General features: G+C 33.4%; 1 protein-coding gene across 5 annotated transcripts in view; it reads left to right on the forward strand.

Moving 5' to 3' along the window:
* The window catches only part of Dock7 (dedicator of cytokinesis 7), a 210,206-nt gene that overhangs the window by 81,036 nt on the left and 102,467 nt on the right, over positions 1 to 26,703 (forward strand). For all 5 annotated transcript variants that reach the window (XM_076860266.1, XM_076860262.1, XM_076860263.1 and 2 more), the window contains exons 15-19: positions 4,162 to 4,279; positions 7,508 to 7,578; positions 11,357 to 11,495; positions 12,375 to 12,476; positions 23,444 to 23,530. In XM_076860266.1, coding sequence (XP_076716381.1) covers positions 4,162 to 4,279; positions 7,508 to 7,578; positions 11,357 to 11,495; positions 12,375 to 12,476; positions 23,444 to 23,530 — 517 coding nt within the window. The remainder of the gene's footprint in view (positions 1 to 4,161; positions 4,280 to 7,507; positions 7,579 to 11,356; positions 11,496 to 12,374; positions 12,477 to 23,443; positions 23,531 to 26,703) is intronic.

Below are 26,703 nucleotides of genomic sequence, written 5' to 3' on the forward strand. Positions count from 1 at the left end.
TGAGTAGCATTTGTTTTTTGTTTTTGGTTTTTTGATACTGGGAATTGAACTGAGGGGAGCTTTACTACTGAGCCAAGACCCCAGCACCCACTCCCCCCTGCCTTTTTTGGGGACAAGATCGCCCTAAGTTACTTAGGGCCTCTCTACAGTTGCTGAGGCTAACCTTGAAATCATAATCTTCCTGCCTCAGCTTCCTGAGTCGCTGGCATTATAGGTATGCACCATCATGCCTGGCCTCTGAATAACATTTGATATTACCTGTTTTGTTCTTTTTTTCTTCCTTTGGTTTCTACATCATTTGGTTTCCCTTCTAGACTGTGGCTACCATGACCATGTTTTTGTCAGGCTTAACCCTGTCTGACCACAGAACTTTGGAATACACAAATTAAGTGACATAATTCTGATTCTGTCATACTGATGTCTTCGAAAATGATTCTTGGCATAGGAAAGATTGTAGATGCAATATAAAATATATTAAGTACAGGGCTGGGGTTGTGGCTCAGTGGTAAAGCACTTGCCTCGCATGTGTGAGGCACTGGGTTAGATTCTCAGCACCACATAAAAAAATAAATAAAATGAAGGCATTGTGTCCATCTATAACTAATAAAAATATTTTAAAAACAATTAAGTACATACTTTATAGTCCTGATTTGAATTGATAAAATAAATATGGACTCAGAACTTATTTAATGTTAAAAGCATTTTTCTTCTTTTTGTATTTAAATGTCTTAAAAATGACTAAACCACAATGAATGCTTCAAGTGGTTTGAAAAAAATGTTTATTACTTAAAAGAACCACAGTTTCTTAGAGAAATGACAGATTCCAGGTCAGTGAAGAAAATGTACAAGAAGAACCTGGATTGTCTTATCATTAGAAAGAGCAAGAAGTTCTCAAAGACCACTATAACTAAGTCTTCAATCAGTTTCAGTTGTTTTTTATTTGCCAAAGGTGGGACACTTTGAATATTCATAAGGATAATAACTGGAATGTACTGAAGCCCATTAAGGAAACTTAATCTATAAGTAAATAAAAGTTGCTTTTTTTTTTTTTAAGAGTGATTGATCCCTTTTAGAGGGTTGTAGTATACCCACTTATTGCTTTGAAAACTGGAAAAGAATGGAAAAGAATCAAACATTTATTCATGACTGTCATATAATGGCTCTCAGGCAAAGCAAATAGTAAGTGAGGGAAAGTGCCCTTTACAGAGGTATTCCAGCTGTTAAATAAAGAAGGAATGATAAAATTACCTTTTAGCAACCCTTAGTGGATTAATGGATTTAGGCATTGATCATCACTGTTCACTAATTGCACACAAAAAAAGAACCAAGCATTTCTTTCTGGTAGAAAAAAGCATGATATCCTTTATGAAGTAATCTTGCTAAAAAAATTAAATCTAAATATGACCAAGGCTTTAGATTTAATTAAGAATATGGTAAATGACAATAAAGGGATGCAGTCATTAAAATCTATGTTCTGGAGAAAAAAATGACACAAACCAATATGCTTTATTCAGAGAGGTCAGTACTTATTTTTTCCTCCTATAGCTTCTGAATACCTCTCCCATAACACTAATTTTTTGGAATAGTCTGTTTATAGGCAGTTTTGTCCCATTGGCCTGTCCTACAGAGTGTGCTTAAGTGACCAAAAGAAAATGTTGTTTGTATGTTCCTCAAAACTAGGGAATGACCTCTTAATCTTACTTTACTTTACTAGTGCCCAATTATTATGTATGACATTTGTTGGGAAGTCAGATATTCTGTGTACAGATTTTATTTGATGACTTTAGTTTTTAGTCATAATCATCTTTGTGTGTGTGTATGGTGGTGGTGGGGGGAGTGCTGGGGATTGAATTCATGGCCTTGTACATGCGAGGCTCTACCAACTGAGCTATATCCTCAGCCCCTCATGATCGTTTTTGGTCTCTAGATTTTTTTGATTAGCAGACTGACCAGTCATAATATTTTCATATTTGCATTTTACACTTCACTGGGCTAACGTGTCATTGCCCAGGAGGATATAAGCCAAACTAAAACTAAAAGTCTCAAATAATTAGTGAATAACAAAACAAGAATAATCAGAAATATATTTACAATAGTGAAGCCCCTGATATGTCTAGTCCACATGGGTGCTGGAACTAGACAAAGAAAAGATGGTTTCAGTGGTTTATTTAAGGGAGGGATAAGGTTTCAAGGGCAGAGTTTTGCTTCATGATGTCTTGCAGTCAGCAGGTTAATTGATCTTGGGAGGTCATACCCATCTCAGATGATGTGAGGGCCACTGTAGAGCAGGATAGAAATTCATTGTCCCTGGGCAGTTGACCAGAGAAAATGTCCACTGGCCATTCCCAGACACCAGATGTTTCTCCAACTAAGCTCCATGTGTGGTGACCCACATGTAACCCATGGACAGCTCTTGACGTGGACTTTTGATTGTTTTGAGTACAACTGACTCTTCTTAATCTTTAGTACTTCTAGAGTGTATGCTCCTTGTCAAAGGCAGTTCCATCCTCCATCATTGAAATTGCTTTATTGCCTTTTTAATTGCAAAGGTCATGTATTTTCACTGTAATAATTTAAATAAAATGGAAAAGTTTTAAAAATAAACTTAGGCCATCACTGTTAACTAAAAAAGAAACTAAAGTTATCATTATTATTTTTTTAGAAATATAATTTTATTCATTTTCTCTTTCTTCCTTTCCCTCCCCTGCCATATCACACACAGATGCCCACAGAGAATTTTCCATAAATACAGTAATGTCACTATATATCCTACTTGGGGATCTCCATTCATCACTGTAGGTATTTCTTTCCACATTGATTAATACTGGTACATATCATCATTCTGGAGACTCCATAGTATACCTTCTTATTGATTTATCTTAGTTTAATCAGCCAGTTCAGTACAAATTGAGGATCCTTTATCTGAAATGCTTACCATCAGAAGTATTTCAAATTTTAATTTTTAAAAAAATTTTGGAATATTTCCATGTACATAATGAAATATGTTAGGGGATGGAACCCAAGTCTAAACATGAAATTCATCTATGTTTAATACATACCTTATACACATAGCCAGAAGGTAATTTTATATAATATTTTACATAATTTTATGCATGAAACAAATTTTTGTACATTGAACCATCAGACTTATGGCATCATGTCAGTGCTCAAAAGTATCAGATCTGGATTTTGGATTTTTAGATTAGGGATGTTTAACATACTAATAAACATTATGTTTCAATATAATTATTTATAATTATGAAAAATGTTATAATGAATTACTTTCAAGATACCCCTTTATACACGTGTATAGTTTGGGATAGAGATGGGTTCATTGAGTCAAAGATCCATTTAAAATTTCTATATTGCCCTACCACCCTCTAGAAAATTTAGACCTATATTCATTGCCCCAGCAGTTGATTAGTAGGTTTTATTATTCTTGAAGTCTTATTTTTTTAGCTCTAAACACTAGTCTTCAGGTAAAGTAACTCACTCACTCTCTCTCTTTTTTTAAAGCTTAGCTCTTTCTTTTAGTATCTTGAATTAGTTCTCTTCTTTATGTTGACAGCAGCAGGTACTATTAAAATGCATAGTCATGAACTGGACAAGAAGTCAAATAAATGCAGGGTAGAATACAATTGCCTCAGTAATTTCCTAATTCTGTTATACCCACTATATTATAATATATTTTTAAGAATACTATGGAATATCATACCTCTTGAATCCTTAATCACATTTCTACAAAAACTGTATTTATAAATTCCTTCCTACTTATATTTGCTTAGAGGTACTCAGGTAATATTAGAATAGTCTTGTCTTAATAAAGTGTTAGTCCCTTCTCATTTATTTCCCAAAAGCCTCTTGTAGATGAAAGATAATGAGTTTTGAAGTCTGACTGACTTGTACTCTAATTTCGGCTTTTTCACTTACCTAATTGTGTGTAAAAATTGGTTAACCTGGGTTTCAATTAATCTGCAAAATCAGGATATATTTGAATGCTGTGGATTTGAATGATTGCTCTAAGGATCAAGTAAAATATACATGAAATTTTTTAGCCCAGTGGCTTACAAATATTAATAATTTAGTATTTTCATGTTTCTTTTGTGATTCATAGTGTTTTTAGTTATGTATTCACTATCATTTATAACGTTGCTTTCACAGAAATCTTCTCTACATATATCCTCAGAGTCTTAATTTTGCCAATCGTCAAGGTTCTGCCAGAAATATAACAGTGAAAGTCCAATTTATGTATGGGGAAGATCCAAGCAATGCCATGCCGGTAAGAAATGTTCTTTACTGTTTCTATTATTCATAAATGATTCAAATAGATGTTTTGGTATCACTTGGTTGGCAGCTCCAAAATGGAGAGTAATATATTATAAACCAGCTTTCTAGCTGCATCACTTTCTATTCAGATAGTAATGCATTTATTTAAAGTCTAACTTATTTTTTGAGGACTTGAATATGCTAGGCACTCCCAGAGATACAAAGATGAATAAGGTTTGTAATCTAGAGAATATAAAACAAATACATAAAAATAGTGGCTTTTCAAAGAGGCTCAGATTTGTATCACTGAGGGCACTCTATCAAAATACAGACAGATTTACTTCTGGCCTTTGTGGTTCTGATTTTCCTCAACCCCCTTTAGAGTGAAAGGCCAGGTAAAGGAGGTGGGAGGTGATGGGGTATATAACGTTGTATTATAGTTTGAAAATGTGTCCCAGGAATTCTAATATATATAGCTCTTTCTGCCTTGGTTGAGAAACACTGGTATTACTTCTGTCTTGACTTCATATTAGATTCATCTAGAGAACTTTAAAAAATATACTGGCAACCAGGCTGAATCTCACTTGAATTGAATCATAGTCTAGGCATCTGAACCAGTTATCAATATTTTAAAATCTCCTCAAGGTGTACATTTTGCAGCCAATATTGACAACCAGGATATTTGCTAATCATTGGAAAATTGGTATAGGGATTCCAAAGATTAGGTGTTCAGAGATGGGAGAGAATGCCTCACTGAGGTAACAAGCACAATAAAGGTAATTCTGTATTAAAACCAAAGGCCTTGAAGACGTTAATGGCAGTGGGTCTGGAGAGTAGGGGAAGGAAAGCAGTTCTAGGATTGTCTCTGACAGTGCCAAGTACAGGAGTTGCCAGTGAGCCAGAGCAGTGCGAGCTAAGCCAGAAATAGTAGACAGAGGCCAGACTGGAAAGTTTCTTGACTGCCAAAATTGTCACTTAGTATTTGGGGAACACTAATGGATGCAAGTTCTATGACAGTAGATTTTTGGCTCAACTGAACTTGGTAACACGGAATAGAAGTCAGCTATGACTATAGATAAATGTTCACCCTCTGAGAAGCAAAAAAATGAAATGCTTAGCTGAGAATGGGTGCATTGTTAAGAATTTTATTTTATCCTGCCCTGTGTGTCTTTTAATCAGGTTCTTTTGAGTCTCCACTTAGTAGGAAAGATATATTTTCTTCTTCCCTAGTCCCTTTTTTATCAGCATTTTTATATGACCTTGACAGCAGTGAGCATAAATTATTCATCTTTGTATTCTCCCATGGCAGTTATTTCAGATCATTGCATATAATACATGCTGGATAAATATTTGTTGACTAAATGTAGAATTTATTTTTGAGGTTTGAAATTATCATTTTATGCACTTCATTAGCTCTCCATTTCCACTGAAGAAATGAAAGTACTATCATAACTGATGAAAAGATACTAGATTGTGAAAATAATTGCTTCATCAGCCTATATGTAAATTGCTGTATGAATTTGAGTTCATAAGTAATGTAGATTATGTACAATAAATTGTTTTTATTGTTTGCCTAACAAATTCTTCTTATGTTAGCCTTTTCTACAGAGCCCCTACTGTACCCCACCTATATTGGCAGTTAGACCCTCCCTCTCTGGTGCTACCATAGCATCTTCTCCCTTTCACAGGCTTTATCACTCTGATTATATGTTTATTTCTTCATCTCACCCATTACACTGTGAGCTCCTTGAAAGCAGGGGCCATGTCTTCATGTCTTACTCATATCTGTATAATAATGCCTAGCATAGTGATTGGTAGATAATTGATGCTCAGGCCATGTTACTGAATGATTAAAAATACATGTTCAGTGGTCAAAAAAAAAAAAAATAAGAACACCTTCCACTTTATGTCATTTTTGTTACAAAGATAAGTTATTTTGTGAAAAGTGATAGCCTCTCTGAGGGATAAAAGATACTGCATTTGTTTTACTTGTGTGTTATTAATCATCTGAAATATAATGTTTTTGTATTTATGTGAGTAACTGGCTTGAAAGAGTATATACACATGAGTAGTGCTTGCTTATTTTTTTTTTAAATAAGGGCTATTCAAATAGATCCTCAGAAATATTATGATTATATAATATCAGTATTTTAAAATTATAAACATCACAGTTCTTTCCTTGGAACATTTTATAAAAACATACTAAGGTATTTCATTAATAAAGCTTAGCTAGGAGAATCATAGTTATTTTATTTTTATATACCCTTAAAATTAAAGGATCTGCTTAAAATGTTACAAAAAGAAGCAGGAATACTTACTAATATGCACTTTTAATAAAGGGTAATAGCCAGTTAATCCTTTTACATAGGAATGAAGGTAGAACTGTTTTACTGTTTGTGTTGATGGAAGTATACTGATGTGTCCACATTCCTTTTCATGCATATGAAAGTTGGCTAGCCAGACTTAAGATTTTTAATCTATGGCTAGGTAACATTGCATGTCTAATGGTCTCTCATAGAAGTAATAGCTGTGACCTTGATATCATTAAGCCATTTCTGTAATCAGCTGCCCTAATTAACCACATCATATTCCTGTTAGAATTCAAGAGGCAGATATATAAGGCTGAATTATTTTATCTCTGAATTTTCTCCAGAAGTAATACTATATTTTTTTTAATGTTTTTTTTTTTTTTTTAACATATATGTGTGAGAATATAAGAACAGAGCTTCTCCATTGTATAGTAGCTTGCAGGGTATACTAGAAGCAAAGGATACATAACTTGAGCTAATAATGGGATTTTTATATCATTTATAAATATTTATATATGACTTTCAGAATGACTCTGCTGTTTTAGTGAAAAAGCCATCAATTTGTATAGTAGATCTATGCCACCATTCTAGAATCATATTTCTTTTATAAATTCCAAATAATATGCTACATTCAGTTTAATAATGAAGTTTTCACTTTCTTTAAGAGGAAACAAATGTACCTTATTGCTCAGAAGATAGAAGTATGATTGATAGAAACTTTTTGAATGTTTGAATGTCAGATGGGTCTATCATCGAACAGAAATTTATAGTTAAGCAATTAAGCTTAATGAACGCCAGTAGGCACATTGTTCTTCATTGGGCCAATTTTGCCCAATTTTCTCAAAGTTATTAAATCAGACAAATTCTTACATAGATATGAAACATCTAGCATTTATTACAACAAAGTTTCAACATGCTGTTATTTGTTACAGGTAATCTTTGGTAAATCTAGCTGTTCAGAATTTTCAAAGGAAGCCTATACAGCCGTAGTATATCATAACAGGTACTGAATTAAAATATTTCTTTCAAAGTTACTCACTTCTCAGTGGCATTGTTAGCACTCACATTAGTGTGTTTACCAAATGCTGTGCTGCGCTGACTGCCAAATTTAAGGCTGACATCAAAGTTATGATTTTCGTCTGTAAATGCACAGCCATTCTCCAGAGACATCTCAAATATAAGACTTTGTACAAAAACCATCTTTTCTATCTAATTATCTGATCCTTGCATTTTTACAATACTATTATTGTCATTATGGTCTCTGATCCTTTGATCTATTCCTGTTGTTTTCTCCTACCACTTTCTAGTTTTTATTTAACTCTTCACTAAGCTTAAGCCCACTATAAAATTGTTGGTATTCTCAACATGCAATAATCCTTTGATATAATAACTTTCCATTTTACTTCCTTGGGAAATTGCTAATTTTGGTTAACCTTAATTTCTGCTTTCTTTTGGGGGGATTATTGAATGCTGTTGGAAAAAAATCACAAAATTGCACAAATCAAGGATATTGCAAATTGATGTTATTGTGTCATGTGATAGAGCTATATTCATTTATTTTATCTTCTTTTGAATCACTGTTTTTTCATAATTTTATTGTCACTGTTTTTGTTTTTTTATTTTAACCTCTCTCACATAAGAGTAGCTGCAGGAGTTTCCTCTAGGTCCTCCTTTTCTTTTTGCTTTACTCTCTGTGTTCCTCTTATTATGTTCATGAAAACCATCCAACTCGAGATTCATAACTTCTCTACTTTTCATCTCCAATTATTACCATGCACTTCTGCCTTTCCTAATATTTAAAAAGTAGTAATGGCTCACTTCCTGCTCAATGTGAACTGTTCCACCTCTGTTCTCTAACACTGGTCATCCAGCCTCTTCCAGAATAGTTTCAATCAGTTATTCCTTCTCTTGCATCATCAGTGTTTGTTTTATTGTCTTTGGCTCTTATTCTCAAATATGTTTCCCTGACTGAAAACAGTAACAACACATCTTTCTTTAGTGCAGTTGTATAATATCTGTTTTCTTTGTTCTCCTTACAACTTTTTTCTCTTTCTCACCTTTATTTTATGGCTATTTGCCAGTTTTCTTCTACTTCTTAAAACATTCTTTTTCTTTTTTCTTTTTGGTAATAATAATTCTTTATCCCATATGTATAGGCACTCTACACAAAACACTAAGGCTTTGTTCTTAACTCTTTTTCTCTGTATATTCTCTTCCTCAATAATTTCATTTGTTTCTCTCAGAGTTACATTCAATGAAAATGCTTCTAATTTAATGTTTATATGGATTGTTTCCACCTCTTTATTTTTAGTACTAACTCTCCTTATGAGGCGCATGCATGTATTTTTATTAATCTACTGGAAATATTCATTTCAAAAGGTGCTCTGCTGCCTTTTTAGTTGCTATGTATCTGTCCCTGATTCCATCTCTAATGTTATGTTTTTGTTCATGGTACCACCATTTTTCCAGTTGGTTCCAGCTCAAAATTTAAAACAGCTTTGCCTTCCTTCTTTTATTCCCTAATAGCCACTGCTCTCTTGGTCTTGATGATCTTTCTGCTTCCTTAGCAGATGTCTTGTGTTGTCCTGTTTCTGGTCCTCTCTTGGATCTTCTTTTCTGTTTTGGTGACAATTCCTTGTGTTTATTGAACTCCTACTCATTCTGTATTGCCTATCTCAAATAACATCTCCTCAATGGTAGGTAATCCCCTGATCTCACACTTGAAGTAATCTGTTCTTCTCTGTTCTTAAAGTGTTTAACCCTGCATACTCTATACCAGGGGTTGGCAAACATTGTCTTCTTTCTTCTTTTTCTTTTTCCCCAGTGCTGGGGATTGAACTGGGTAAAGGACTTTACTTATGCTGGGCAAGTATTCTACCACTAAGCTGCATCCCCAGGTCATAGATAGTATATGTTTTAGGTCTGGGCCCATAAGCCCTCTCCTGTACCCATTGAACTCTGCCACTGTAGCACAAAAGCAACCATAGACATTAAAGTTGCAAATAAACCAATGTGACTGTGTTCCAAAGCTTTATTTATGGACACTGAAATTTGAATTTCATATAACTTTCAGGTGTCATGAAATATATTATCTTTTGATTTTTTTAACCATTTAAAAACGTAAAAACCATTCTTAATTTGCAGGCTGTATATAATTAAGCAGGGGACTGGATTTGGCCCTTGAACCACAGTTTGCCAACCCCTGTTTTATAGCATAGCTATTGATATCTGGGTCTTATTTATATTCCTACTAAATTAAACACTTTTTGAGGGTAATTGTTTGTTTATATTTATCTTTAAGACCACCACAGAAGTAACAGTGTTTAGCCTAAAGTCAGACAAATTAAACCTACCCATTGAATGAGTAATTCTTGTAGATAACTTAATTTTTCATAGAAGCCTTCATGTAATGTGAATTCAGGAAAAAATGAACCATAACACTCAATTCTAGGAAAGATATTGATAAAGAAGGTAGTAATTTCTTAAAATTTCTGTTTCGTCTAGGTTGTTGTTGTTGTTGTTATTATTATTATTATTATTTTGCTCTCAGCATTAGTGGAATTAAAATGGCAGTACCGTCTGACATTACTCATAAATTCAACTTTTTCATAATTCAGTGATAATTGGGGAGATTAATAATAGGATTTATAGCCTTTTTTTCCCCTCCAAAGTCATTAAGTTCTCAGATGGCTAGCATCATCAGCTCTTTCTTATTAGTATTATTTAAAGCCTAGATCCTCTTAGTATTTTTGTGGCCAAATCCATACCTATTAACATGTTTTTGAGGCTTACTTGAGAGGGAAGATGTTTGACTAATTAGCCTATGAGAAAAAAACTATAATTGGTGGGACAGCCTTTATTTTAAAGATGGGTGGAGATGTATGGTTTAGTTGCATTTTCATAAATATAAATTTTAGTATGGAAGGTTGGGATGCTAAAGTTCTATTCCCTTTTAAATGGATATAATGAATAACAAGAAAGCATTCCTTTAAAAATGCCCCATCTCTGTGGATGTTGAGACAAAATATAATGAAACATGTTTGATGAAACATGATATTTATTGTATTCTTGTAGTATGTAGGAGCACTTCTAAATTGTGGGACAAACTTAATTTTTGAACATTCCCTGATTTTATCTTTTTGTTCTTGCTGTTGCTTTTATTTAAGTCAATTCTAGTCCATGTTTTGGTAATATTTTTTATTTTGTTAACAGTAGAATAATTGATGTAAGACATTCCACAGAGAGTTTATCTTCATATTAGGGTATCTTTAGAGATATCTTTTTCTTTCTTTCTTTCTTTTTTTGTAAGATGATACAAATTAGTCTTAATATAAAACGGTACTCCTACAAAAGAAAAAATGTTTTTCTATTGAATGGTTTTAAAATACACACTTATAAAGCTCATATTATTTTTTCTCTGTGTGTCAGAATAGATTCGTAAATATAGAAAGCTCTATGTAAATCTCTTTTTACATACAGATTCCAATGCAATATAGGTCTCAGTATCAAGGTGGTAATAATTAATGAATTTTTGAGCAGTAAGATTACTCACCCAATAATAAAAATGGGATGAGAAATTTCAGAAATAGTGATAGCTCTCTCATCTAGAAATAGAATTTGATCATTTGGAGTTTGGAAATAAAGAAAAATATTTTGGATTAGAGGAAAAATAAAGCATGAATAACAAAAATAATTTAAAAAATGCTCAAATATACAAATGCAATAATTATTTTGGGCAAATTACTGATTACTGATTTTTGTTTTTATTCTTTTGTATGAAGGTCTCCTGATTTTCATGAAGAAGTCAAGGTTAAACTTCCTGCTACTTTAACTGATCATCATCACTTGCTTTTTACTTTCTATCATGTTAGTTGTCAACAAAAACAGAATACTCCTCTTGAAACCCCAGTTGGATATACAGTAAGTCCTTTTTATTAAATATTTAGCTCTTAAAATACTTATGATACTTAAGATAATAATTGATGTTTCTTATTATTTGAATATTCCCTGATTCCATACAGTTATAAGTTGCATTTGTAAGACAATCATCATAACAAGATAATACTCATTAGTGCGATAAATGAATCAATAAATTGATTAACTTGCATAAACGTATAGATGTTGATCCTGAACATTGAGTGTTTACCGAACAGTGCAATATAAGGAGAGAATGGTTTGAATGTAAAATTAATAAAATAAACTCTTACAAAAGAAATTAAAACTCTTGAATAATTTTCAGAAATCTTTGAAATACAAGGTAAAACTCAGATCATGTGCTATAATATAATTTTGTCAGAAAAATCATGTTTCCACCCAGAAGAAGAAACCAACATTTGATTTATTATTTTTGTTTCTTGCATTGGTGACATGAATTTTGTGAATTGTAAGAAAATAAATTTGCATTTATACTTTTAGTTTGGTTATCTGCATCCATAGGCTGATTAATCTTTCATTATTCACTTTGAAACTTATCACAGTTTTAAAATTGATTCACTTCATATCCTTTTTTAGGGATTAACTTTTCCTTAGATAAATAAGAACCCCCTATTATATTATACATTGAATGGCTAGTAGTAATGTTTTGAGGATCCTCCTTGATAAAATGTCATTACATTTGTCTAGTAGCAGATAACTGTATTTATTGCCTTTAGAGAAATTATGAAAACATGTAATTATTACTTATATAATTAAACTGCCTTATGTTTGGAAATAAGAGATAAATTAAGCTAATACCAAGTTCTTAGGACAGTAATTATTTTTATAACAAACACTTTAAATTGTTTACTTTTCATTTAAAAGTGGATACCAATGCTTCAGAATGGACGGTTGAAGACTGGCCAGTTTTGCCTACCAGTCTCACTAGAAAAACCACCACAGGCTTATTCTGTACTATCTCCTGAGGTCAGTATCTCTCATATTGTAATTTTTCAAATTGAATGTAATGGCTTATTCATTATAAAAATGTTTTCACCAAACAAAACCTTGCTATTTCTTCTATCTGTAAGTATATAGATAAGGAAGTAATGTTATTTCCCTTACATGAAGATTCTTCTTATGAAACTTAGAAGCTTTAATTCTTTTTTTAAATTAAAATAAGTATATTCATTCTAAAGCAAAAATTATATATGAAATGTAAATTCAAAGAAAAAATAAATTTGCAAGATTTTCGTATTGTAATATGAGAAGGCTTCTTTAAATAAACGAATACTTTTTTTTTTTTTTTTTTCCCTTGGAACCAGGGCTTGAATCCAGGGGTGCTTAACCGCTGAACTATATCCCTAGCCTTTTCTTTCTTTCTATTTCATTTCTTTTTTTCCTGAGACAGGATCTCACCGAGTTTCTTAGAGCCTCACTAAATTGCTGAGGCTGGCTTTGAACTCGTGGGCCTCCTACCCCAGCTTCCCAAGCAACTGGGATTATAGAGGAGCGACACCATACATAGCTGAATGTTCCTTTCAATAGAGTTTTAGATTTCACTAAAAGACTAGAGGAAAGAAAACAGATTTGAATTAATTTTTAGTATCTTTTTGAAAATGAGGATCAAGTAAGTGAAAATAAAGTAGGTATCAACATGCAATACAAGAAATATTAGCAGCTTTGATGAATGGCATTATTGACTTAAAAGACTTTAAATAAAAACACTGGGAAATTCTTACGAATCAGCAGCCACTGTTCAAAAACCACAGTGGCTTGTGAGACAACTTTTCCATGATGATTACCAGTTTCTCTAAATCCCATTGACTAACTGGTTATAAACATTAATATGAACTCTGCCTTTTGTATATTCTTCTGATGGCATTTGTTTTCAAAATACAACTAAAAAAGAGCATGGTGGCTCACACCTTTAATTGCAGCTATGTGGGAGGCGGAGACCAGAGAACTGCAAATTTGAGGGCATCTAGGAAAACTTAGTAAGACCCTGTCTTAAAATTAAAAGGGCTAGAGATGTAGCTTAGTGGTAGAGTACTTGCCTAGTGTGTGAAAGATCCTAGGTTTGGTCCCCAGTATGGCAGAAAGAAAAATAGAAAGAAAAAAAAATCATTTATAAACAATTTGAATTTTTATTTAAAAAAGAAAAGCAATACAACTATTGCTCTGACCTCTGTTTTCAACATTCTCTGTCACTCACTCAGCCCTCACCACATATTACCCAGCTTTTGCTGTTTGTTACTCAGACACACAAAGTTCATTCCCATCTTAGGCCATTGCAGTCCCCTGTGTTTGCAGTGTTCTGTCACAAGGCCTACTTGTCATTTCATTCAGACAACCATTTATATGTCTTGTCTCCAGAGAAGTCATCCATGATTATTCTGTCTTAAATAGCAAACTCTACTACTTCACCTCTTCTTTTAAAATTTCTCCTCATATCATTTGTCATTGACTTCACATTTGAAATTTCTTTAGTGAAGCCTATTTTTTTTTGAAAAGAATGGTATTATTCATTTATTACAGTGATTCTCAAACTTGTCTGTATCCCGCAATCCTTTGAGGAGTTCCTTTTTTAAAAAAATTATTGACTCTTTATAGATATACATGACAATATGATTCATTTTGACATAATTATAAAAACATGGAATATAATTTTTTCTAATTCACTCCCATACTTCTCCTTTCCCTCCCATCCTTCATCTCCTTGTTCCCTTCCCCCTACTCTACGGATCTTTCTGCTATGTACTTATATACTTTTTTTGATTAGTTTCTTGTGGATGCACATGATGATGAGATTCACTGTGGTATATTCATGTATTTATATACATAGGAAAGTTAAGTTAGAATCACTCCACTGCCTTTCCCTATCCCATTCTCGATCCCTTGTCTTCATTCCCCTTTGTCTACTCTACTGATCTTATAATCTTTTTTTTTTTTTTTTAATTCCCCTCCCTTTGTTTTGAATTAGCTTTCTCATATCAGAAAACATTCGACCTTTCACTTCTGGGGACTGGCTAATTTCACTCAGTATGATAATCTCCAGTTACATCCATTTACTGGCAAATGCCATAAAGTCATTCTTCTTTATGGCTAATACTCCATTGTGTATATATACCACATTTTCTGTATTCATTTATTTGTTGAAGGGCACCTAGGTTGGCTACATAGCTTAGCTATTGTGGATTGTGCTGCTGTAAACATTGATGTGGCTGTGTTACTATAATGTGCTAATTTTAAATCTTTTGAATTTATACTGAGGAGAGGGATAACTGGGTCTTTTGGGGGTTCCATTTCTAGTTTTCTGAGGAATCTCCACACTGGTTTTCAGAGTGATTTCACTAATTTGCAGTCCTACCAACAATGTATGAGTAAACCCACACATCCTTACTAACATTTATTATTACTTGTATTCTTGCCATTCTGACCTGAGTGAAATGAAATCTCAAAAGTAGTTTTAATTTGCATTTCTCTAGTTGCTAGAGATGTTGAACATTTTTTCATATATTTGGTGACCATTTATATTTCTTCTTTTGAGAAGTATCTGTTTATTTCCTTTGCCCATATATTGATTGGCTTATTTGGTTTTTTTGGTGTTTAGTTTTTTGAGTTCTTTGTATAACTTGCATATTAATACCCTATCTGGGAGCAGGTGGCAAAGATTATCTCCCATTCTGTAGGCTCTTTCTTCATGCTCTTGTTTCCTTTGCTGTGGAGAAGCTTTTTAGTTTGATGACTGATTTTTTTCATTTTACTTCTTGCACTTCTAAAGGAGTCTTTAGAAGTCAGTTCCTGAGCTGACAAGTTGGAGTGTTGGGCCTGCATTTTATTCTAGTAGTTACAGAGTTTCTAGTCTAATTCCCAAGTCTTTAATCCACTTTGAGTTGATTGTTGTGCAGGTTGAGAGATAGGGTTAATTTTCATTCTAGTACATATGGATTTCCAATTTCCCCAGAACCATTTGTTAAGAGGCTCCCTTTTCTCCAATGTATGTTTTTGAAACCTTTGTCTAGTAGCAGATAACTGTATTTATGTGGGTTTGTCTCTGTGTCTTCTGTAGGTCTTCATGCCTGTCTTGGTGCCAGTACCATGCTTCTTTTGTTACTATAGCTCTGTAGGATAATTTGAGGTCTGGTATTATGATGCCTACTGCTTCGCTTTTCTTGCTAAGAATTGCTTTGGCTATTGTGAGTCTTTTATTTTTCCAAATGAGTTTCATAACTGCTTTATGTGACATTCTGTGAAGAATGTCATTGGCATTTTGGTGGGAATTGCATTATAAGTTTATAGAACTTTTGTAGTATGGCCATTTTGACAGTATAATTTCTGCCTATCCAAGAACATGGGAGGTTTTTCCATCTTCTAAGGTCTAGTGAACGCTTTTTGATATGGCTTGGTTGCATAAAAATGTGGTCTTTTATCAGATATAGTATATTTCAAAGGAAATTTTTCAAAAGAAAATATGCTTTTGTGGAATTTTTAGATTTGTTTTTACTTAGTTGATTTGCAAATGCAAGGTTAGTTTCTAAAGTTAATTCTGATAAGATTTCAATGTAAATGAGGAACATGTTATTAGAAAATAGAGAAAAGATAATCCTTGTTGTAAGGAAGCATAGAATTTAGCTGAACTATGTTCTCTTGTTTTATGAAACATAAAACTTGCATATGATGAAACTGGATATTTGGCTGAAGAGCTTTCTAAAGGAAGGTGATGTTGAAGGAGCAGCATGATTCCTCCAGACTGGAGGAAATGTGAAAGCAGAGAAATTAATTGGAAAAGGAATTGTTAAGCCCAAAGGCAAATTTATAAAAATCTTAGCCTATTTGTTTTATTAAAATTGAGAAAGCATGTTTTGATGATAATACCAAGGCTCTTTATCATGTGATAAAGAGTTTATGGGATAATATAAGTAGATACACTGCCAGTTTGAATAAATGATATGATGTTGGATGAAATGAAGGAAGACTCTTGGCCTTCCTGGGTTTGACAGGAGAGGAAATAAAACTATTTGCCTGTGAATGTACTGTTCTTCAAGAAGAGGAAAGTGGAATATTTTGCCAAGGATGTTCTGTACTGCAGCCTTTCTAGTTGTAAATTCTATTAACTTTCGTTGTTTATCATGGAAGGTTTTTATTTCATCATCAAATCTAAAGCTTAATTTTGCTAGAATAAAATTCTTGGCATCCATTTTCTTTCAGAGCTTGGTATATGTTATTCCATGATCTCCTGGCTTTGAGGGTCTGCGTTGAAAATCTGCTGAGATACGAATTGATCTCCCTCTATATGTGATCTGATTCCTCTCTCTTGCGGCTTTTAAGATTCTATTCTTATTCTGTATGCTGCACATTTTCATTATAAAAAAATTGAAAGCATTTGCTTTAAAAACTGGAACAAGACAGGGATGCCCTCTTTCACCACTTCTATTTAACGTAGTTCTTGAAACACTGGCTAGAGCAATTAGACAGTTGAGAGAAATTAAAGGGATACGGATAGGTAAAGAAGAACTCAAATTGGCACTATTTGCCAACAACATGATTCTATACCTAGAAAACCCAAAAAATTCCACCAGAAAACTTCTAGAACTAGTAAATGAATTCAGCAAAATAACAGGATACAAAAATCAACACCCATAAATTAAAGGCATTTCTGTGTATCAGTGACAAATCCTCTAAAATGGAAACATGGAAAACTATATCATTTATAATAGCATCCAAAAAAAACCACAAAAACCTTGGGGATCAACTTAATGAAAGAGGCGAAAGAACTCTATAACAAAAACTACAGAATGATAAAGAAAGAAATTAGAAGATGGAAATATCTCTCTTGTTCTTAAAAAGCATTAATATTGTAAAAATGACCATACTATCAAAAGCACTATACAGAGTTAATGAAATTACAATCAAAATCCCAATGACATTCCAGATAGAAATAAAAAAGGTAGTCATGAAATTCATCTGGAAAAATAAGAGACCCAGAATAGCTAAAGCAATCCTTAGCTAGAAGAGTGAAGTAGATGGCATTACTATACTAGACCTTAAACTATACTATAGAGCAGTAGTAACAAAAACAACATGGTATTGGCACCAAAATAGTGGTTCAGATAGAGTACACAGAGACAAACCCACATAACTATGGTTATCTTATATTTTACAAAGGCGCCAAAAACATACATTGGAGAAAAGATAACCTCTTCAACAAATGGAGCTGGGAAAATTGGAAATTCATATGCAATAAAATGAAATTAAACCCCTATCTCTCACAATGCATAAAACTGAACTCAAAATGGACCAAGGACCTAGGAATTAAACCAGAGACACTACATCTATTAGAAGAAAAAGTAGGCCCAAATCTCCATGATGTCAGATAAGGCCCCAACTTCCTTAATAAGACTCCTATAGCACAAAAATTAATATCAAGAATCAATAAATGGGATGGATTCAAATTAAAAAGCTTCTTTCAGTAAAAGAAACAATCAATGAGGTGAATAAAGAGCCTACTAATTGGGAACAAATTCTTACCACATACACATCAGATAGGTCACTAATCTCTAGGGTATATAAAGAACTCAAAAAGCTAAGCACCAAAAAACCAAATAACCCAATCAGTAAATGGGCTAAGGAACTGAACAGAAACTTCTCAGAAGAAGATATACAATCAATCAACAAATATATGAAAAAATATTCAACATCTCTAGCAATTAGAGAAATGCAAGTCAAAACTAAGATTTCATCTCACTCCAGTCAGGATGGCAGCTATTAAGAATATAAACAACAATAAGTGTTGATGAGGATGAGGGGAAAAAGGCATATTCAGACATTACTAGTGGAGCTGCAAATTGGTGCAGCCAATATGAAAAGCAGTATGGAGATTCCTTGGAAAACTTGGAATGGAACCACTATTTGACCCAGCTATCCCACTCCTCAATCTATACCCAAAGGACCTAAAAATAGCATACTACAGGGACACAGCCAAATAATGTTTATAGCAGCACAATTTACAATAGCTAAACTGTGGAACCAGCCTAGATGCCCTTCAATAGATGAATGGATAAAGAAAATGTGGTGTATATACACAATGGAACATTATTCAGCATTGAAAGAGAATAAAATCATGGCGTTTACAGGTAAATGGATGGAGCTGGAGAATATAATGCCAAGTGAAATTAGCCAATCCCCAAAAAACCAAATGCTGAATGATTTCTTTGATTTAAGGATGCTGATTCATAATATGTTGTCAGGGTGGGGATGATGGGAAGATTAAATGAACTCTAGATAGGGTAAAGGGGAAATAGGAGGGATTGGAAGGAAGGGGGCAAAAGGGTAAGAAAGACAGTGGAATGTGATGGTCATCATTACCCTAAGTACACATATGAAGACATGAAGGATATGACTATTTTGTGTACAATCAGAGATATGAAAAATTGTGATCTGTATGTGTAATATGAATTTTAATGCATTCTGTTGTCACATATAACAAATTCAAATTTAAAAAAATAGAAAAAATTTAAAAAAGAAGAGGAAAGTGATCCCAATAGTGCCTCAGAGATTACCAGTGTCACTGCCCTGGTTTCAGTAATCCAACAGCCTCTGCCTAAAGCTTAGGGCAAAGTGTTGGGGACCAGTTTCCCTGATGGCTGTGCCAGGAATGGATCCATCCTGGAGCAAAAGAAGTGATGCTGCTGTCCCAATGAGCCTTGAGAGCAGATCATCAATCCAAAGAATACTCTTTAGAGATACCAGAAATAAACCCAAACATATAATATATGAATTTTTTACAAGGAAACCAGGAAGACACATGGGGAAAGGATAGTCTCTTCAATAATGATACTGGAAAAACTGTATTTCCACATGCAAAAGAAGGAAATTGGAACTTTATCTTGTAGCATACCTACAACTCAATTCCAAATGAATAAAAGACCAAAATGTAAGATCTGAAATCTTAAAATTCCTGGAAGAGGAGCATGGGTGAAAAGTTCTTTGGTATTTACCATGGCAGTATTTTGGATATCAATAAACAAAATCTCAAGTTATAAAAGCAAAAATAAAAATAAATAATAAAAAATTTTAAATTAAAGTGAGATTATATTGAACTGAAAAGCTTCTGCATAGCAAACAAAACAGTCAACTAAGTGAAATGACAAAACAAAAATGAAGTGGCAACCTAAGGCTTGGGAGAAAATAATTGTAACTCATATATATTTGATTATAATTGTAAATCATCTATTAGGTGTTAATACGTAAAATTTTTAAAGAACTCCTACAACTCAATATTAGAAAAATAACCTTATTAAAAACTGGGAAAAGGATTTAGTAGATATTTTTCAAATAAAAAAAATCACCATCAGGAATTTGAAAATAGGCTTAACATCATTAATTGTTTGGAAAATGCAAGTTTGTACTGCTATTAATATCATCTCATATCCATTAGGATTGATATTTTCAAAAAAGACTAGATATAATAAACGTTGGCAGAGTTGAAGAGGCAAAGGTACTTTTGTACACTCTTGGTGGAAATAAAGATTAGTACAGCCCTTGCAGACAACAATATGGTGGTTCCTAAAGAAATTAAAAGTTGGAACTGCCATGACTCACCAGTCCCTCTTCTGGGAATATGTACAAGGAAATGAATTTACTATCTTGTAAAGATCTACACTCCTGTGTTCATTACAACATTATTTATAATAGCCAAAATATGGGAAAAAAACCCTAAGTGTCCATCAGTGGATGAATGGATAAAGATATTGTTGTATATATTCAGTGTAATACTATTCAACCGTAAAAAGGAGATCCTGCCATTTGCTACAATATGGATGAGTCTGAAGGACATTATGCTAAAAGAAATAAGCCAGGTCAGAATAAAAATTATTCATCTCACTTCCTGAGGACTATAGTTAATAAAGATAAAGCCATACTAAATTTGAGATTCTTGATAAATGAGTAAGTTGTAGCAAAACAAAACAAAAAATGGTAAGTTGATGAATATTAATCTGCTTTACTACAGTAGCCATTTTATTATGTTTATGTATCCCATAAAATGTTGTATACCTTAAACATACACAATACAATTTCTTTAAAACAACAGCAATACAGAATATTATTCTTGAGCCTTGGGAGCATTGTTAGGTTTTAGATTTGCTTGGGACATGTCACTCCTTCCTCCTTTCCTGTTTCTTTCATTTGAAATAGTAATACCTATCCATACTTGTCCTACCATTGTATTTTGGAAACTCCTGACTTGTCTGGTTTCACAGGTTCATAGCTAGAGAGTAATTTTGCCTTAGGATGAATTGTATTTCCATTTTCACCCATATTTGACTTATATGATGTTTAGATGAGACTTTAAACTTTAGGCTTGATGCTGGAATGAGGTAAATGTCCAAGGTTGTTGGAAATAATGAATCTAACTCGTATTCCAGAGGATAGTTTGGAGAGGACCAGGACAGAGTGCTATGTACTGAGTTTTGTCCCCGCAGAATTCATGTGGTAAAGATTTAACCCCCCAAAGTGATAGTATTGGAGATGGAGCCTTTGGGAGATAATTAGGTTCAGGTGACGTCATAAGGGTAGGGCCCCTGATAAGATTAGTAGTCTAGTTAGAAGAGATATAGAGAACTTGACAACTTCCCTGATACCTGCTGGCACCAGTGTGAGGACATAAACAACAAAGTGGCTACCTGCAACCCACGAAAGATCTCTCATCAGAAACTGATCATGCTGACATCTGATCTTGGATATCCAGTCTTCTGAACTATGAGAAAATACATTTCTGTTGTTTGAGCCACCCAATCAATGGTAATTTGTTATGGTATTTGTTAAGACAGTCTTTGTATCGCATCTTTATCTTCTGTAAAAATGAGAAGAATAATTAATACCTATAATAATGAATTATATTGATAAGAGAATGATGGAGAACATTTAGAATGGTGACAGTTAAATGAAAAGTGCTTTAGATGTTTTGCTACTATTATGTCATTGCCATTGCCACTGCTCGTTACAGTAGTTCAAGGTAGCAGTTTTATTTTTAGCTTGTGTCAGATTTACCCAGAAGGTTTGTTGTAACTCTAGTTGTGAACCTTACCCCCAGTTTCTGATGTAGTAGGTATAGGTTGGAACTTGAGTATTTACATTCCTAATAGTGTGCCCAGATGACTTTTATGCTGCTGATTCCTTGACCAGACTTTGCAAATTGTTTCTAAAGAAGTATATATGTATATTTTACTTATGTCTTGTTTTTTAAAGCTGAAAACAAGTGTTTTGTGTTGAAAGAGCTAATATTGTTTCTTGCTTTGAGAGGTTTCAACTTGTTCTAGCATCTTTGTTTTTCACAAATGTTTCACTTTGTAATTGGCTTCAGTAGAGAGATTGAATATCTTACTTAGTGATAGAATTTGTAATGGGAAACTGACTTCATTTGGTTTTCTTTATACATATAAAAAGATAAACCATGAGAAAGAAATCCCTCTTTTTTGCTGTTCATTTTTTTTTCATTCATTTCAGGGTTATTTGTAATTGCTTGTTGAATCATTTTTTTTAATGGTAGCTACTTTTAAATTCTTGCCAGATCTATTCAACATCTATGTTATCTTATTATCAGTGTCTGATGATTGTCTTTTCTCATTTAGGTCAAGATTTTCCTAGCCTTGGTATGATGCATAATTTTCAGTTATATCATGGATATTTTGGGTATTATGAGACTCTAAATTTTGTTTAAATATTTTGTCTTAATACCAGGAAAGGGAGGCACTAGTACCAGGATAGATGAAGTCCAAATTTCCCAAAGTGTCTGCTTTCACTCCCTGGGGTTTGTTGGTTGGGGGCATCAATGTGAGGTGGAGATGGGATTGCAACCTCCTTGCTAGGCCTCTACTGACAACTCCCTTTTGGGGGGTGTGTTTGGCGGGGTGCCTTATTACTGTTCTCTGCTTGTCTCCACTGATACCAGGGTTAATTGGCGAGTTGTTATCATCAGAAGGGAATGGGCTACCATCTGTGTCTTCTAAATACCATCTAAGTGTGGTTGGTTTGGGTACCTCATTATAGCTAACTTTTAGCCTGGGCCCCTCCCTCAGTCCAGGGAAATGAGAGTGGACCAAGATTTGTTCCCTTATGATTGTCTGGAGTATTGCTGGCTTTAGCTATAAAGAAAATGTTATTCTTGGGGCATTGCTTGTCTGTGTCTTTTGGCACTTCTGGATTGCTATTCTCTCTAGCACCCAGTTCTGGATATGTAAGGCAAAAATAAAACCCACGAAATACTGCCTTATAGTTTCTTGTATCCTTAGGTCTCCAGTTCATCTTCATTCTCATCTGCACTTTTCAGTCTTTCCATTGATTTTATATACCATGTTCCAGGAGTTTTAGCAGCACTTAGCAGGAGGAATTGAGAGAATATATTTATTTGCTTTTAAAAATGATTTTTATGAAATAATTTTGATACTACTAGCAATATATCGGGAAAAAAACCCCTATAATCTTTAGGACAGGAGTTTCTTTGCTTGTGAATGTTTTAAAGCCCAGTAAAAACACAATAGGAACACTGAAAATAAAAGGGAATGCTATAAGCCATTAAAATTATATCGTATATGTGAATTTATTGGTGTAAGTTAGCTTCATAATGAATAGTATGTGAGAAATAGTTTTTAAAATAATAATGTTTGATATCAACTATGAAAGGTTTATGTGTAAAGATGAAGACTTGGAATGATATTAAGGGGTATCTCTGGAAAGGTAGAAATTTGGGGCATTTCTGGTTTTGCTCCTGAGCCCTTTAATTTTTTGTAAAATTACTAATTTTGTAATAATGAAATTTAAGTATTTAATTGATTTACAGTGATTAAAATATATTTCCACAGTACTTTTTTCTAATTGAATTGTTCTAATTTTTTTGTTTGTTTACTGAACTGATAACCTACTTTTAAAGCATCTGTGATATGATCTTTCAGGTTCCTCTACCTGGCATGAAATGGGTAGATAATCACAAAGGTGTGTTTAATGTTGAAGTTGTTGCTGTTTCATCTATCCACACACAAGTAAGTGAATTTTAATAACTATTTGATTAACTTTTATTTAACTAATTAAGAATTATCTCAAACTATGTCAGTTTTGTTATCTGCCATCAGAGTTATAGGAATGTATGTCAGTTAAAAATATTTAGAAGTTGTTTTGTTCTTTAAAGGAATAAGCAGAAAGTCATTGACTGTTACTAAAAGCAAACATTTTGCTTAACAATTGTCATTGACTTTATTTTGAACAATTAAGTGTCTTTTTTCTAAGTTTCTGGTAAATGATAGAGTTTTAGAGTTGAAAAACTATCGTCCAACTTACTTTATTTTTCATAGGTTAATTATTTCAAATGGAAATAGTTTTTAAAAGTCATTTACTCCAAATCTACACTTTCTGGAACACACCAAATTCTTCTCTAAGATTTTATACCTTAATCTTTATACCTAGAATGCTTTTCTTCCTAATATTCATTTGACTTCTCAGAGTTTTTTTTTTTTTTTTTACTTCAAAAAGACTACATTCTTTGTCAACTCATTTAGACATAGCAAGCCCATCACTCTGTGTCAGCTGACCATGTGTTTTCTACTGAGTACATGTATGTATGTGTCTCTGGCATTTTCACGCTCTTGAATTCTTTTGTGTATCCCCTCCCACACACATATTTATTGTGTTTCCTTCATATATGGCAAGTAAGCTCCATGAGGTCAGCTATATTACCTGTCAAGAGGTTTCCATTTAGCCAGGCACAGTGGCACTCACCTGTAATCCCAGTGGCTCAAGAGGCTGAGACAAGAGGATTGCAAGTTCAAAGCAGCCTCTGAAAAAGTGAGGCACTAAGCAACTCAGTGTGACTTTGTCTCTAAATAAAATGTGGGATGTGGCTCTGGCCGCTGAGATACCCTCTCCCTCAAAAAAGAGTTTTTTATTTAAGAAATAGGGGAAATGGGAAAATATCATAATAAAATTAATACTATGGAAATTAGTATTGTAGTACTAATGGTATGGATAATTTGGCTAAATCCTTTCAAGTAGGAGGACAAAGTTGTCTGTTTTGCTAAGGACTGAGATGTTGCATTGGTAAGTAGAATTTACCATACTGAGAAAAGGAGAGTGGCAACTCAGGTGAGCAGATAACACGTGCAAAGTGATAGTAAATAGTCTATGTTTAAGGACCAGCAAGTAATCTGGTATAAATGGAATTTAAAGTGCATAGGAAATCATAATAGATGAGTATAGAAGCCCAGGTTGATAACAGATTAGGAAGAACCTTAAATATCATAGAGTTTAGAGTTTAGGTAGATAGTAATTTCTAACGTAACAGAGAGTACAAGTAGAGTAAACTTGGAGCATATAAAAGTAGAGCATATTATGAAAAGAGAGCAATTGAGACTCCACATCATGTACCGCCATAAGAATGGGATCCTAATTAGAATAAATTATACTCCATGTATGTCAAAATATACTGTCATGGATATTTAAAAAGAACAAAAAATTTTAAAAAAAGAAAGGAGAGCAGTTATAGAGCTAATATGAGTTTACTTTTGAACTTGTTAGTTTGAAGTATCTGTGCACTTCAGATGGAAATGTCCTAAAGGTAGTTGTAATTATTTGGGAGTTTGGGGTTGAAGGTGATAGAACAAATGTGATAGGTGAAATTAAATTGGTGAATGTGATTTTCTAGGGAGAAAAGGTAGAGTGAGAAGAGGTGAGTGTTTAAAGTAGAATTCAGGGGTTTGCCAACCTATAAAGGCAAGGGATGTTTAGAGGGCTTCCCCAAACCACCTTAGGTTCAGTGATTTGCTAGGAGGACTTGCAGGGTAAGTCATATAGTAATACTCATAACTGATTTATTTTAAAGAAAAGATGGACATAGTCAACGAATGGAAAAACTACCTGGGAGGAATCCTCAGGAATCAAGGCCCAAGTTAGTTCTTATCTGATGAAGTCACATAGAACAAGTTGAAAGAACATATGTAAAATGCTGTCAGCCAAGGAGGTACAGTAGAGGCTTATAGGGTTTTTTCTGGGGGCCAGTGTTATAGGCCGTCTGCCTAAAACATATTAAAATTCTAGACTCCCCAAAGGAAGGCAGGTGTTTACCATAAAGCATACTATTTACTTAGTTTAGGCATGTGAGCTATTCCCTAGCAGTGGAAACCAGCCTGAAATCCAAGTTCACAGATACACAATGAAGATCAACCATGTAAGCAGGCCTTTCTAGGATAGCAGTCTTAAGAAGACATGGCACCTCTATGCTGTTTAGAAAAAAAAAAAAAAATTGGTAATCTCTAGGTTTTGTTTAGCAGTACACAAGTAAGACCCCATAACAGAGTAACTCCAATGGAATTTTTCCTTTTCTGATGTTAGTGGATGTGTCCTATGCTTCCTATATATCTTGTTCCTTGGTTGGTGAAAAGGTTGACCTGATAATATACTGTTGAACATATTCTTTCCTTTTATAGGAGAATTCTTAATATCACATTGTGTCTTCCTAAATATAGAAGTACTCTCTTTTTCATGCTGATTTTTCTGCCATTTCTATAATTGTTTTTAGTTTTTTTTAGAGTTGTCAGTACATGGTTACTCCTAAGTTTGTTTCTCTGGATACAGATTATGTGTTGTCCTTATGTGACAGAAAAGAATTTAGGGCAAAATACATTATGTAACTAGTTCAGAATCTATACAATGTAGGGGAAAAATAAAGTGCAATTGTCTACTGTTTAGCAAGCATCCTGGCACCCATAGTCCTGAAGATTAATATTAAAAATTTTATTAATTTGAAAACTACATAAAACAAATAGAGCAATTATTATAACCTTTTTAAAATAAATTTTTTAGTTGTAGATGGACACAATACCTTTATTTTATTTATTTAGTTTTATGTGGTGCTGAGGATCAAACCCACTGCCTCACATGTGCTAGCTAGGCAAGCACTCTACAACTGAGCCACAATCCCTATTATAACCTTTTTAAAGGATCAATTGAAAGTAATAAAGATTTTTTATGATATTTATATTTTGCCTATAACTTTTTGAAATATATTGCAATGATATAAAATTAATAAAAAATAAAACAAATTGATCAAATATTATAGCCTTTAAAAAAGATTGATTGAAGACAACTCTTAGGATGTTTTATAAATTTTTTTTATAATCCTTTGAAATATACTGAATATATAGTTAGAACTCAATTGATTTTT

The sequence above is a fragment of the Callospermophilus lateralis genome, chromosome 7, assembly GCF_048772815.1.
Source record: "Callospermophilus lateralis isolate mCalLat2 chromosome 7, mCalLat2.hap1, whole genome shotgun sequence".
NCBI lineage: Eukaryota > Metazoa > Chordata > Mammalia > Rodentia > Sciuridae > Callospermophilus > Callospermophilus lateralis.